This window comes from Prinia subflava, chromosome 2 (genome assembly GCF_021018805.1).
Source record: "Prinia subflava isolate CZ2003 ecotype Zambia chromosome 2, Cam_Psub_1.2, whole genome shotgun sequence".
Taxonomy (NCBI): domain Eukaryota; kingdom Metazoa; phylum Chordata; class Aves; order Passeriformes; family Cisticolidae; genus Prinia; species Prinia subflava.
In genome coordinates this window covers 36,585,826-36,600,742 of record NC_086248.1, presented here as the reverse complement: position 1 = coordinate 36,600,742, position 14,917 = coordinate 36,585,826, and the positions used below count along the sequence as shown (strand labels likewise).

At 41.5% G+C, this 14,917-nt stretch overlaps 1 protein-coding gene across 4 annotated transcripts in view; it reads right to left on the bottom strand.

Annotated features, from left to right (window-relative positions):
• Positions 1-14,917, bottom strand: part of ANKRD6 (ankyrin repeat domain 6) — an 86,542-nt gene that overhangs the window by 10,202 nt on the left and 61,423 nt on the right. For all 4 annotated transcript variants that reach the window (XM_063389641.1, XM_063389640.1, XM_063389642.1 and 1 more), the window contains 5 exons: positions 13,553-13,651; positions 5,288-5,386; positions 4,691-4,789; positions 1,372-1,470; positions 374-472 (listed from right to left, as the gene is read on the bottom strand). In XM_063389641.1, coding sequence (XP_063245711.1) covers positions 374-472; positions 1,372-1,470; positions 4,691-4,789; positions 5,288-5,386; positions 13,553-13,651 — 495 coding nt within the window. The remainder of the gene's footprint in view (positions 1-373; positions 473-1,371; positions 1,471-4,690; positions 4,790-5,287; positions 5,387-13,552; positions 13,652-14,917) is intronic.

The window sequence follows — 14,917 nt, the reverse complement described above, 5'->3', positions numbered from 1 at the left end:
CATGCTTTGTCTTCACTTTTATGTCCTCTTAATTCCCCCTGCTGCAAAGTGCAGCAAAGAAAAGTATTCCAGAGGAACTTGCGCTTTAGTAGCATCTAAATGTCAGTGAGTTGTGCTTCACAATGTCTCTGTAACGGCTCTAAGATCATTAAATCACCTCATAAATAAGCAATGCTTTAAAGAAATAATGCAAATGCAATGGTAAAATAATAAACCACTGATATGCCATTACTTTAAGGCTATTCCTAAAAGCTTAGGCATTTGGTGGTACAGTGGAACACAGAGAGTGGAGCAGGATTACTTGGGCAGGAATTCCTCTTCCCAGCAACTGGCCATATGCAAAGGGCAGAGTCAATGAGGTTCATGCACTGACCTGGTTCTTTTCATGGACAGAACAGAAAGCACTGAGCAGCACCCTAATGATGGGCAAGTGATTATAACGAGCAGCCACATGCAGACAGGTATCTCCTGCCTGCAAACAGAAACAAAGCTCTGAGCATGTAATCACAGTGAGAAAGCCTGTACTTGTCATGATGTTCAGGGATGAAATAATCCTATTAAATGAGAAACAGCAGTAAACACCACAAACCTCCATAGAACAGCAATGCTGTCTTCTCTGCAGTACAAAATCAGCTATCATGGGTGGGAAAGTTTAGCAAAAGCTGGGGTCAGGCAAGGTGAGAGCATGAATTCTTTAATCACTGATGGGAAATACTGGAAAAATAAAATGCTATTTTACTGGCTCTACAAACCCCGAGTTATATTTTCCCATTAAATCTGTTCTTCTGAGCCACAAAACAATGCAATTTGGAATCTCAACTTAAGGTTCCACATAATGTAGAAAACATGAGTGGCAGCCAGAGCAGCATTCCCATGAAGGGTGGCCCTTGTGCAGCTGAGTCTGGAAGCTGCATTAAACCCCATAGGTTTCCATTTCTCTGCCTACTTTGTTATCAAGCAGGGCAAAAATATCTGGCTTCCTTTTGTAAATTGTTTTTTTCTTTACCTATCATGCCAGATTCATTATAAAATAGGAGGAAAGACATCTGAAACTGAATCTACCCCATTTGACATATTGACACACAGTATATATGATCTGCAGATCTGAAGCCTTTCACCACTATGCAACAGCACAACCCCATTTGGCTCCTTCTATTCTTGCCCAGGAGATGAGTACAAGTAGTTCATCACTCAGTCCTACCAAAAACATTCCTGTGCATGATGAATGCAATGGTTGGGTAGTGGGGTTTTTTTCAATATAATTTATAATAAAAATCATTGCTTAAAGCCTTTCTGAGTATTTCTACAAGTTAAAGCAATATACCTAAAACAAAATCACACAAAAATGAACATATTATTTCCAAAACTCACATTATTTTTGAGGTCTGCTCGAGATCCTCCAAGTAACAAAACACGAGTACTCTGGGAATGGCTATTCTGGCAAGCCAGGTGAAGAGGTGTGTTACCTGCCTTAGAGAAATACAGGAAAATATACAAGCCAGATTTAGAAATTGGACATAAGCACTAAAATATAAAATCTCCTTTGCACATGAAGACCCACCCAAGGGTGGGAAACTGTTGTTTTCCTAAAGATATGAGATGAACAAACCTGGAGACTGAAATCCCCACTTCATTCTGGCAATGGCTTGCCTGGGATATAATAAAGGCAGAAATAGGACAGTATCATGATATCTGCATTGGTCAAATCTGTTTACAGGAAAAAATAACTCTAGAAGCTGTCTCATTCATTAGTCTCAAAGAGCAGTGCTAAATATTTAATTTAAAGCACTGTAATTCTTGTGTTTTGGGTTTCCCCCATGCACAGACACAAAAAAACCAAACTGCCATGGCACAGGATCTTTGATCCCAGCCATGACTGCTGCAGGGTATTGAGCAGACCAGGGTCACAACTCCTGTCTCCTTACGATTGAAACACAAACCAGCTTGAAGTCTGGCTCAGTCTGTAGGTGCTCTCACTGGGCAGGATACAGATTTTAGGCTATCAAGAAGCTTTGATGCTCAGGAGGCACACCAGTCTCCAGCCAAGATGGGAAGGGAGGGCAAAAAGCCACCTACACCCCAGAGAATCACATGCTATGATTCCTCAAAGAAGAAAATGTGCAGAAATGAACAAAAATCAAAGTAGTGTTGGTTTGTGTATTGTCTTTCTAACATGGTGAACGATTTTATTGGTCTGACAAGTGTTTCTGGCAGCATTTGGCTGTTGTTGATCTGAAAACATTCAGGGTTTTTGGCTGTTGAGAGCTAGAAATCAAATCACCTCAGGTAAAAAGGCTTACCAGGCTTACTACGCTGCCTGTTCACCTTAATGATGTCCTCTGATTTGTCCCCCTTGCTTTCAAGACACAGATCAAAGCTGCAGGGTTTGAATTACAGAAACAAACTCTTAGATGTGGTCTTAGCTCTTCACTTCCATATTACAGACCTGAATGTAGTTTCTAAGCTGTGGCAGACATGAACACTTTTCTTCTCAGCAAAATTGTGTTTAAGTGTCAATTTTTTCCCTCCCAGGTTCATCTCTGAAAAGCCTCTGCAATGCCTTTTTCATTTGCTGTTTGGCAGGTTGGCCCTGGTGGGAAGGCAGAGGTCCTGTGCAGCAGGTCAGGACTTCAGTTCTGGGAGAATCACAGTGCCAAGGGTCAAAGCTCACAGAGCGGCTCATCTGGCTCATCTCCCATAGGGTGACAAATCTCTCACCAGCTTCTGAGAGAGGGAGAGGATCCAAGTTGTACCAGTCTGGGAATCTTCACTGAAATATACAAACTGATGGAGAATCTAAAATTAAGGCTACAATTGATCTCACTGGATGATCTATCACAGCAGAAAAGGTTTTACTAAGCCAGTTTAAATGAAAATAAACTGCACTTCCAGGGTGACTGCTGTGCAGGAGGAATACAGCTACCCACAACACAGTGTCAAATCCTCCCCATTTTCTGCTGTTTCATAGGCTTGGCAAATCTGGCAGCCCATACCTGCCCCATCCGTCTAAAATCACACAATGCCCAGGTGTAAGTCAACATTCTGTGGGATGCTCCTGCACATGGCACTCAACCCTGGCTGCCAGAAAAGTTGTCAGAATGATAATGCCTTGTCATCAGTAACACAAAAAGCTGAGAGAACAGAGAAACCATTTTGGGATTAAGTAGACTTAAGCGTTTCATTTTTCTTGAAAACAAAAGGGGTAAAAGCACGTGCAAGCATGCATGATTCCCACATTTTTCAGCAGCTCCTGAGAATATATTTTGTCCATTAAAAACCACCCAAAGAGTGAAATGCAAAGGGTAAGACATCAAAGACTAGCTCAGGAGCTGCTCAGGCAGTGTTTAAGTTTGCCAGTCATATTGCAGCCATCAACCCTGCTGAGTTATTTTGTGCACATACTTTCCCAGAGAGGTTGCCTCCAGCTGACATAAACTGGATTGTAAGCTAAATCTTCTACTTCCCTGAGGCATCAAAGCATGCAGGATAACCAGACTTGCATCTTAAGCCCACACCTTTATACAGAAGTGTATGTGTATACACAGACAAGCATATCCAGGGATAGGAGCAAGACTTATAGTCAAGCATGGGAGGTTTTCCAAAGAACCCTTAATACAAATCTAGGTGGACATTACAGCAAAAGTAGTTACAGTAAATAAAAATTGGTAGTTGGAATAATACAAAAGAAGGAACACACATAAAATAATATCAAAGATGATATAATTGCAGACCACAAAGTCACCATAACTGTACAAACATATGCTTCTATAGTGCCTGTACACACGTGCACATACAGAATCACTATGCCCAGGCAACATGCCTTTTTACTCTAAATATTAGACTTTGACCAGCTGTTCCTTTCGTTCCCAGCTTCTTTCAGTTGTTGGTTTAGAGACATATTTACCAAAAATGCTCAGAGATCCCTAAAGCAAACCCAAAGCCCTCTTCCTGTCCCGCAGGGCACAGTGCCAGCTGTGTGATCTGACCAATCCAGCAGCACAGCCATCCAAACCGTGACTCTGCCCACACCATGGGCTGCTAGCACCATTTCCTGGACTATTCCATTAACTTCTGGATTACTGAAGTGCCCCTGAGTTACAATTATTGGAGTGGAACTAAAACCCTTTACTTTGTTATTCTTTCCTCTAAATGGCTCTCAAGGTATTATAAATACCAAAAGGAACATAATCCAGGTTCATTACAAGATTCTGGGAAGAGACTATACTAATATATTAGGAAGAACTTAAGTAACAAAAGGCACTTTTTTTTGTTTCCCTCTGTGGCTTACATTCTTTTGGCTGTTTAATTTCTAGAAAAAAACAGATTTTCAATACCATTTTCTTATTAGTGCAATTCATTTCCATTTTAAATCACACCAATCACAATGAATCTCCTCAGTAAAAATTAGAGCACCATGGAGATTTCCACAGGAATGGCAGTGTTCCTCAGCTGTAATTAATGTATCATTCAACGTGTTATTGAGTTTCTCCTGCGTCAGCTGTCAAAATATGAATTTCCTAATGCCTGTGGATGAACCATCCAGGCGTGATAAATGAGAAGAAAAAGAAGAAAAAAATCCCACTAAGAGCTGCTCCCCCACCTGCTGAGAAATGCCATGGCCAGAAATCTCCAATTCTGAGAATCAGCCACCTTAGACCAGAACTGAAAGCTCCTCCTCCATGGGTCTCACCTTGTTCTTGGCCAGAACATTGGCTCCTGCTTTAACAAGCACTTTGGCAGACTGACTGAATCCATGCCAACAAGCTTCATGAAGAGCAGTGTTCCCATCCTGAAGAGCACACACACAAGAGGAGAAGGTTAGGGGCTGGATAACCAACCTACTCTCTTAAAAATATTTTCATTTCCTACTAGCTTATTTTATATTTTATTTCTAGAAGAGAGTAAAAATACTGTTATTTCTCTGGAACTTGAAATTAGTTATAAATTAAACTTACAGACTGAGATTCTCAAGTTTCTGGGATAATCATGGGAACTATGCAGTCTTTTGCATAGGGCGTAATATGGTTGTACGTTCCTTTAATTCATCCCTTAATAATCTGAGAACAGACTCATAAACCAAAAACCATTAGCCTAATATAAAAGCATAACTAAATCAGTAATTTGTACTAAAGAGATGGTACAACTTCTTTTTCAGTGTAATTGTTCCAATTACTCTCCAAGCATCAGACACTAACTAAGGAGTATAAACTGTAACTTTCTCTCTGAGACCTTAACATTACTGACTGCCAAAGCTGCCATCCCACAGGGCTTTTGTTTTGTCTGTTACCTTGTCTTGTCTGTCCAAAGCACAGCCCTCTTGAATCAGAGTGGCTATTATATCGGTGTTCCCTACAACAGCAGCCCGATGCAATGCTGTCTGGTCGCCCTGCAAAAAGAAGCAAACCTGTAATTGGTACAACTCCCACCTCATTTTGACTTAATGCAAATGCAGACAACACACACAGGGGTTGCATCTTTGACACACGTACTGTTTAAATCCAAGCTGCCTTTGAAAACAGTCCCCCTAAACAACTACCATAAAAGATTCCAAGATTAATGAAGTTATTGAAAGTATCAGAGCAACAAACCATTTACAGAAGTTTGCAAGTCATCACAATCCCAAATACAGCGCTGAAGCATTCTAAAAACATGGCAGTATTAGAAGGCAGAATGGGACACATTTGGCTCTATGTGTCTAATGGTCATCCGTGTCTGTAGGGAACTAAAGGGAATTACAGGCTGTCGTAATTCATCATTATGATCCCCCAGGACTTACACTAACTGGATAAGGCTCTCCTGCTCTGCCTTTGATTGCTCCATCAGCCCTGCTTAGGATAAGGAGCATGAGATGAGATCGGTCTCTTCAGCACCTCTGATGAATTTACCAATTAGTGCTAAGAGTGGAGGCAACTTTACAACCAGAACCACAACTGCAGGACCATCCACTTGTTTCACTTGAGCAGCTGAGGGGTCTTGAGGTCCAAACAACTTTCATTTCTCATTGACCTGGCATGTAGCAGCAACAAGCAAGTCTCCTACATGAGTTTATTTCCTTTAAGGCCAGCTTTCCAGAAGAAATTATGCTGATGTGGTCATCTTGTCTGACTGCCCATCCATCTCCTCTAACAACTGCTGAACTCATTTGCTGAGCTAGAGAGCCCAAGGTTAGTTTTCTGCAGTCCTTCCAGAAACTGAAGACTAGGGAAACTTAAACCACTGTCCCCACCCATCAGGGGTTATCTATGTGTTTTTATGTACATGTTGGTGAGAACCTGATAAAAGAGAGGCAAGAGAAGGATATATGAAGCAGTGTGTAGGCGTGTAAGACAGCGATCAATGGGAAAAAGCAGCTCCACTGCTGCCACAACAAGTGGTCTTGGCTTTCCTTTGAAGTTGCTTTGAACCAGCAATGCCAAAGCACAGCCTGAGTCTAGGAACGGAGATAGCCTTCAAAGCTGCACACAGACTTTTCTGGGATGAATAAACAGATTTGGAATCCAACCCATTTCTGCTTATCTAGATCATGGTCACCACAAACACACGTAAGGCACAGATATGCCATGTGTCCTAAAAAAGCTTGCAGGAAACTGAGTCTTAAATAGACAAAACTTCTGTGCTACAATTCTTTGTCAGATAATAGCATATTATATTAAATACTAAAATTAGAGGAATTTCTGTATTTTTTTATTCTAGAGTGTGCAAGTCTTTAGATAACTGGCTTATTTGAACAATTTGATCTCAAAGGCAATTAGCAGCTGACTTAGAAATTGCTCTTGGTGGGGTTCTTTTTTGCTAATGACACCAAAAGCGTTATTAATCTATAAAAAAGTAAGCACTGCCAACCACAACCTTCCAGTAATCCCTGCCAATAAATAATTAATTTGGTTTATAGTGATGAAGCTGATTTTAAAAAACTGTGTTAAAGGTGCTTTTTAAAAACCTTTCTATTTTTTGTTGTTGTTTCTAGAGGTTACATATTTTTATTTTTGTTCTTGAGACTGGAAATATATTTTAAAAGGTTTCAACAGACAGTAAAGCTTCCAGGAAGCAGGAACAAAAAGTATTGGAAAATTGACAGCATGGCAAGTGCTCTGGACTTACGTATTTGTTCCAAATTCAAAGACAACCAAAATGTTATGGAAGATGTCCAAATTATACCACCTCACAAGTACAAATGTCAAATAGTTACTGGTTACTATGACTACATGTAAATCTGCTCACCAACAAACTGAGGAAGAATTTGCTATCTGATTTTTGATAATGGCACAGCTACTGTTACTGCAGTAGTGAGTCATGTGGGACAGCACAAAAATCATTTTATCTGACTATCATGAAGTGGAAAGTAATCTGCCAACCAATACTCCTGCCAAGTGGTATTGATGCACCAGCAAACCTACAGAAGGTATTATAAAACAGAGTAAAACAAAATGGCAACTGCCATTGCAGTGGATGTAATTTGAACTAGGAATGGTTGGTTCCTACTGCTTTACAATTGGGAAAATTACTGTGGAGAAGACAAATTTGGGGCAGGAATGGATTGTACAGGATTTGGTTTTTGTAATTAAGGACCTTCTTACTGAGACAGTTTAAATCAACGCTGTTCCTGTCCCCATCACGGTAACCTGCAGTGAGGTAAAAGACTATTCAGCTTTTGGGGCTTTGTTGATATGATAGCTACTTCTAACAGCATTTCATTTTAATTTTATACAAACACATTTGTCTGTTTGAAAAGTGGGCAGCACACCTCACTGCTGCAAGACCAGGTTCTCCTAAATAATCCCAACCCATGTGTTGGGGGCCATACACTGGGGATGCCAAGCAGCACTGGGACAGCTTCAGCCATGCCTAAGTTTTGTCCCAAAATACATTCTGGTCCCTGAAACGGAAGCAGGTGAAGGGACACAAGTCCTGCAAATGGCAGGCTCACGTGCCTCCTGCCCAAGGTATGGGCTTTGGTTGACATCTTCCCTATACAAGCATCCAAGAGTGGGGTCCAACCCACCCCCTGACTGGACAAAATAAGCACCTCATCCATGTAACGGGGAGTGTCAAAGGATATCTCAAACTTTGTTCCACCAACTGAGGCACCTCCCAGTGAAGAGAGGGTGAGGGTCTGTCCTTACCACCACCAGACCCCTCAGCCAGCAGGACAGAGCAGCACCTGGTCCAATGTTCCCTTACCCCTCAGCACAAACATTAACCTTAAACTGCTTGAAGTGCTGTGGAAGCTGAACCACCAGGTTGTGATGGCTTCTGTGCAACAGCCACTGAGCAACCCAGCCATGGAGAGCACAGCCATACCATAAATACAGTGCCTGCACCATTGCACTCTAACCTGCCTTCCCTCCCCATCACCAGAGCAAATCTCTGCCTTGCCTTTCACGGAGTCTGAGAAAACAGATCTGTTGCAGTTTTTTCACAGCATGAATTTTCAGGCAGTAATCACTGACTTGTGTACCTTTTATTAATTGCTGAAGTAAATGTCTCTGAAAGCACTCAACAGACTTCTGTCTTTAGCAAAGTATTAGGGGTCTGTTCCAGAGGCTCAGAGAACAATTACAGTGGTAAATGTATAGTAACTGTCCAGACTATTATGGTGGACACAATTTATGATCCTGTTTCCAAGAGATTTATGCCTTAGGAACAGACTGCAGATCAGTAGCAATGAAGAGAGACAACTCCAGTGCTGTGTCACAGAAACATGACCTTGACAGAAACAACAGTCTGCCCAAATGCAGATGTGGGCCCAAAGCCAAAAAATCTTAACTGAGGCTCAATAGAAGTAAAGCACTGAGGTTTACACTGGTAAATCTTAAACCCCTTTCCTCAGACTCTGCCTAGCCCTGAAGGCAGCTCAAACTCAGGAGATTCCACTCCAACATGTCCATGCCCTGGACATGTCAGCTTGCAAGGTGGGTACAGGGCACTGCATCACATTGGCACGGAACGCCCTGGCCCTGCACAGCCCTAATGCAGGCAGCTCCCCTCGTCTCTCTGGCCCTGTGAGTGCCCTTGTCATACACCTGATGGAAGAAAATCCACACGTGTTGCAGGTACAGCCACCACCCTTCAAAATTAAGCCAGTAAAGGAAGTGGCCACTGGCTCTTCCACAGTAGCCCAGAGATAGCAGTACTCACTCACTTTGTCCTGCCGTGGCAGCACTGCAGTGTTGAAAGTTCTCCACTTTTAGGAAAAAGTCTTGGCATTCTTTGGGATAGTAAGAAGCTGACACTGGGAGACTGGGATAGAAATCTGCATGTCCTGATGCAGAGAATGCAGGACTGCACATCTGAGAGCTCTACCTATAAGGGCTCCTGCACAGCAGCAGTTACATTTCCACTGGGGGGAACCATGCTCTTTACAGAGGGCTTTAACACCTGCTTTCAGGAGAGGCTTACAGGCTGGGAGTCCTGAAGAAAGGCAGACACCTAAATCTTGATTTTCCCCCATGGATTTTGGCATTACCCTTTCTTTAGCACTTCTCTGTTGGCATGGCTGTTGGCATTTGCTCAGTGTTCTGGTGTTTGCAGCTATCTCCCTGAGCTTCCTCATGGACTGACTATCTTAAAACTACTGGGACCAGACACTTGGAAATTGGGCAGGTGTCTATTTACATCTGAAGTTCACCCCAAGGGAAAGGAAACAACACAAGTGACTTCCAATACAGTCTCAGGCAGACTTCTCACAGCTCTCCTGGGTTACTGGACTCTCTATTATGGACTCTAAGGACCCAAATTATGAGATTTGGTTTACATTAGTTTGTAAGATATGTTAATTTTTCCTTTCTCTGATTTAAAAAAACCCAGCCTATAACCACATTTTTTCCTGTACGTTCCTATTCTCCAGAGCATCCAGCAGTTGTACAATCTCCTTTAAGGCCCTTCTCCCATGTGACATTTTGCCTTCTCACTTTTATGTTTGCAGAAATCAACAGACTATCTTGCTGCAAGAGGACTGCACCAAAATCATAGAATCATAGAATGGTTTGGGGTTGGAAGGGACCCTAAAGATCATCTGGTTTCAACTCCCTTCCCATGAGCAGAGACACTGTCCACTAGACCAGGCTGCCTCATCCAGCCTGGCCTTGCACACTTCCAGTGATAGAGCACCCACAGCTTTGGCCAACCAAAAAACAAACAATCAAAACAATCAGAAAAAACTCTCATCACTTCAATCCCTGATACAAAGTGCTGAACAGCACTTGTAAAGTCATATAATACAAAATCAAGCCACTAAATTCACAGCAGAAGTATCAAAATATTCTAAATTTAAAATATAATCAAGTGTTAAATACTTGCAGGAGCACATAAGCATATGTGGGTATCCTGAAACAGCTGTACACAAAGGGAAATGATTATGCTCTCATGTTCCTCAGTGTCTCTGTGATGCTGTCCTCTTTTGCTAGAGGCAGTCATGATACACAGTTAAGAACAACTTTACTCTGACAATTAATGATGATGCATGACCAGCAGAAGTGATCAAGGCATGAAAAATAATCATGAACAAAACAAATTACAGCCTAAATGAAATGGGACCACAGGAATAAGCCACTTTGCATATTTTCATTCAGCTATAAATGATTATGAACCCTGGGCTATTGTTCCATTTGAAACTAATTTTCTGCTTCTTAAACTGGAGCTTCCAGAAATGAAGTTTCGGGCCTTTGGCCTTTGTTTGAAATCAGCTTGCTCTCCCAGTTAGGTTTTCAGGGGTGCAGATAGGGCAGGGGCTGGATGCAGAGCACGGAGCACCAAGCGGGCCATGCAGCCATGCAGCGCAGGGAGCTCGGCCATGCCGCAGCGCTGCACCGGGGCTTCGCAGCATGCACCGGGACAGGGCAGATGCGCAACAGTTCTGACCTCCTTCTCTCTTTCTGATCTTCTAGGTTCCTTCCTAGCCTTTCTCTTCTGGTTTCTCTTATTTTTTTCATCCTTGATTTCCTTCACCGGGACAACTTTCTCCTGGACTATTTCTGAGGTGTGTGCTGTATGGACACTCATCGACCACTCAGAGATGGCACTGGGGTCCCAGTAAGAGTTGTCAGTATTGGCAGGGAGAAGGAAGGAGCCAGCTCCCGGAGTGGCATATTCTACAGAGCTGGACTCCACCGGCTGAAATTCATAATAATCCCACTCCAGGCCACTGGAGGTCATTCTTCAACTAATTCTTAAGGCTCCTACTGTGTTTAGGGAATATATCTGTAGAACATGAAAGGGAGCATTTTAATCTCTCCACAACAATTAGCAGCTTTTAAGTGTTGGTTAATTATCTGGCAAATTAAAACTTAGTCTTGAATTTGATCAAAACTCCAAAATAAAGTGTTTAGGTTTCTCTTGTTATTTTGGAAAAAAAAAGGATAGATCATCTTTGTGGATTTTTATGTGCTATCACAATAATAACATAGATCAAATTCAACAAAATAATTTGCTTTTCAATTAAATATAATACTCCCCACTTTCAGAGATGTTTTCATATCTGAACCTAAATCTGTATTCCTGAAAAACAGCAATGAAACCTACAGATGTTAATTGACACTTGAGACTAAGATGCCTTCACTGCCACATAAGCACACAGTAAAAGTAACTGAAGGCATAATCAATAGATTGCAACTAAAAAAGACTACAAACATATTCATGGGGCATAAACTATAAAAATTAATTACACAAGGAAAAGCAATAAGCAGAGAACCTTCTTTGAAGACCTATGTAAAAGAAAGCAGAAATATTTTAGTTAATACCTACTGCAAGCAAAAATCTTCATTTGGAGCTCTAGACTTCCTCCTCTTACAAGACAAATCCAAACATACCCTTTGAAATTCAGAAACTCCTGAGGCTCTCCCCAATCCCAATCAAATTACTACTACTACTCAACACAGAGCTACACATCAAAATACATTTTTAAAAACAGTATCTGTGAATCCAGTATGCATCTACTCTGCTCATATTAATCACCACATTTAGAAGCAGTATCCAATGGTCATGAACAAAGCCCCTGAGAAGCTCGTAAGACAATACGTCTATAATGAGCTGAGTATTTCTACAAGTGCAAGACTGAAACTGAACTGAAATGATGCTAAACATTGATCTACTGTTTTTCCATCATGGCTATCACATTTACATATAAACAGCACAGACTTTATTCCTAGATGGTTAAAACAAATGAACCAGACTTATTCAAAAACCAGTTTCCACAGAAACTCAATTTGACCAAATCAGTGGAAGCTCTTGCTTTCTTAAAGCAGCAGTTTCCTTTTCTCAGGAAAAGCAGCTGTATTTGTAAAGTATCTGCAATTTTGTCCTAAATACCTAATGAATCATTTTGGCTGGGAGAAGTCAAAAACTACACCCAGGATACATCTGAATAAACTGATTCTCCATTGCACTTGTAAATCAGCTCCATTTCACAGACAGGCACAGGGAAAGAATAAAGAGTGCAGGAAACAAATTTTCTTCCTGGAAAAACAAGTTTCCCTGCAGAAAGCTGGCCACATCAGTACCCCAGCCCCAAGCCTGTCAGGCAGACTGCTCACATCTCACAAGGATCAGCCACTCAAGTAGAGAAAGAAACCAGTTTTCCAGTTGCTACAGACTTTTAGCTCTCTAGATGCAAACAAATGCCCCAAGAGCATTTTTAAAAGGCACCTAGACATTTCCAGTGTCCTTCTACTAGTCAAACAGGTGCCTCTACTAACACCTTTGGACCTCTATGGCCTTTGAATACTCTCCACCTTATATATTACAGGGAGAACAAAAATAACCCTACCTCAAACTTCCTCCAGTGTGCCATCAGAAGTTAGCAATTAATTTGAAGGAATCATGGTTATTCAACTGCTAGTGCACATTTCATCATATACCTTTTCTCACCAGTGAGGGAACTAAAACCATGTTACCTGTCACTCCAAAGCAGCTTAAAGCCCAGTCCTAGATTAGAGCTACTCTTACAGAAACCCAAGAAATTCCACCAACTTACGTATTTTACCAAATGAACACAAACCACCCTTTGCAAAATTCAAAGCTGGTGTTTGTGCTGATGCCTCACCACACAACAACCTCAGAGATGTGACCACCCCCACAGGAAGCATGGTGCCATCAGGATGGTCTCCCCATGGCACAACACTGTGCTATGGGCAGCTGTTCTGGATGCTGAGGGTTGTGTCTACTCAAAAAGCATCTCCCAATTCAGGCAAACATCACAGTGAGTTGTGTTTCCTACCTGATTTCCTCCAGAGGGTTCCCACAATGAACTCCTAGTGCATTTGTACCAGAAGCAGCAGATGATGACTCTCACACCCGCCTGGCTCAAGCAGAGCTCTTATAAAGCTCTGCAGCTTGAACAAGACACCCAAGCTATTCATTGAAAACCACCACATTTTTACATTGCTTTCCATGCACTTTTGCATCATCTCCAAATTAGAGGTTACATCTCTGAATTGGAAAATAGAGAGGCAGATTTTTTTTCCATTTAATCCTACTTCAAAGAAGTGAATGTCTACTATTATTTGCAAACCATCTTTTCCCCTCCACCCCAAGTTAGAAGGCTGTATCTACTTACATCATCCTGAATATCCAGATCACAACCTGCTTTCAACAAAACCTGGGCAACGTGGAGATGACCCTTGTAGGCAGCAAGATGCAGGGGGGTCCGGCCATGCTATGAATGAGAAAAAAATACCTTAACATGAATTTTTAGGCATGGTAGTTGAATAGAGTTTTATCTCCTTTTCATCATTCTTCTGTTTGTACCTCACTGTCTGAAACCTGCAATAGCAGCAACTGACATGCATTTGTGTGACAAAGTCTTTATCTTGGTTTTGTGAAAGCTGAAAACTTCTCCTTTACCTTCTCCGAGGTAAAGTTCATCAGTTTTTCAGTTTATTCCCATGACACTCTACAAAAGGGATATTATATTCACATAAGGGTACTTCCTTACAAATTCAGACCTGGCTCTATGTCCATGCCTAAGCAGAACTCATGACCCTTTTGTTTCTGTCCCTCTGGAGCACGGAACTATCAACTGCTGTCCCCCTCCCTCTGTACAGTCAAGTTGCAATAACTGGCTAATTCATTTATTGTACTTTCTTTGCAACAGAGATAAGAATTGCTGAGCTGTTGCACACAACAGATGATCCCCTGAAAAGGAAAGGGTGGCCTGTAGTCACTGCAAGTGACTTCACGTGTATGACAAACTTCACTTTGCTAAATATCTGCCAGGTTTTTTAGACAATACTTATTTTTACCTCTCTCTCTAAAATTTGAAAGTGAGCGAGACACCTTATGATCTGTCAAACAACAACATTAAACTGTTCACTGCAGATTATTTAATGGCAGTAAAGAAAATGGGATACCAGCAATTGCTAAATTCATCAAGTATCTTCACAAAGAATGCTGGTTTTCCACTAGGCATTTTGTGTGGGTCACATTAAAAGTTACATGACTCTTCACCTGTATCTATTATATATCTATTCCTTCACTATTGGTGCTGTTGTCTATTTTTCCACCCAACGATTTACCCTACAAAGGAAGATAAACAGCCCTAATTCATCAACCACAGAAAGGCAAACACTTCACTAGCTGTCTGATGGCAGCTTGAAGTACACAGAAGGCAACCACTGGCTCTCTGAGGTTTTAAGCAACTTCTTCAGTAAGAAAACTACTTCAAGTATATAATAAACCAAGCTCAAGACAAGATTGCCTTCATACAGCAAACCCCATACTCACATATCTAGTAAACCCTTGTTAACTTGGCCTCTTCAGAGAAACAAGGAAAAATACTGCTGGGAATCAATAGAATGGCTGAGGGCAAAATGTTTGTGACATTACTGATTATTTGTGCTGTGCTTCAGAAACACTAAGTATTGATTAATTGTCCTACATTATTGACTTAAAAGGGCAGATCTGAGGACAAAATGCTCACTCA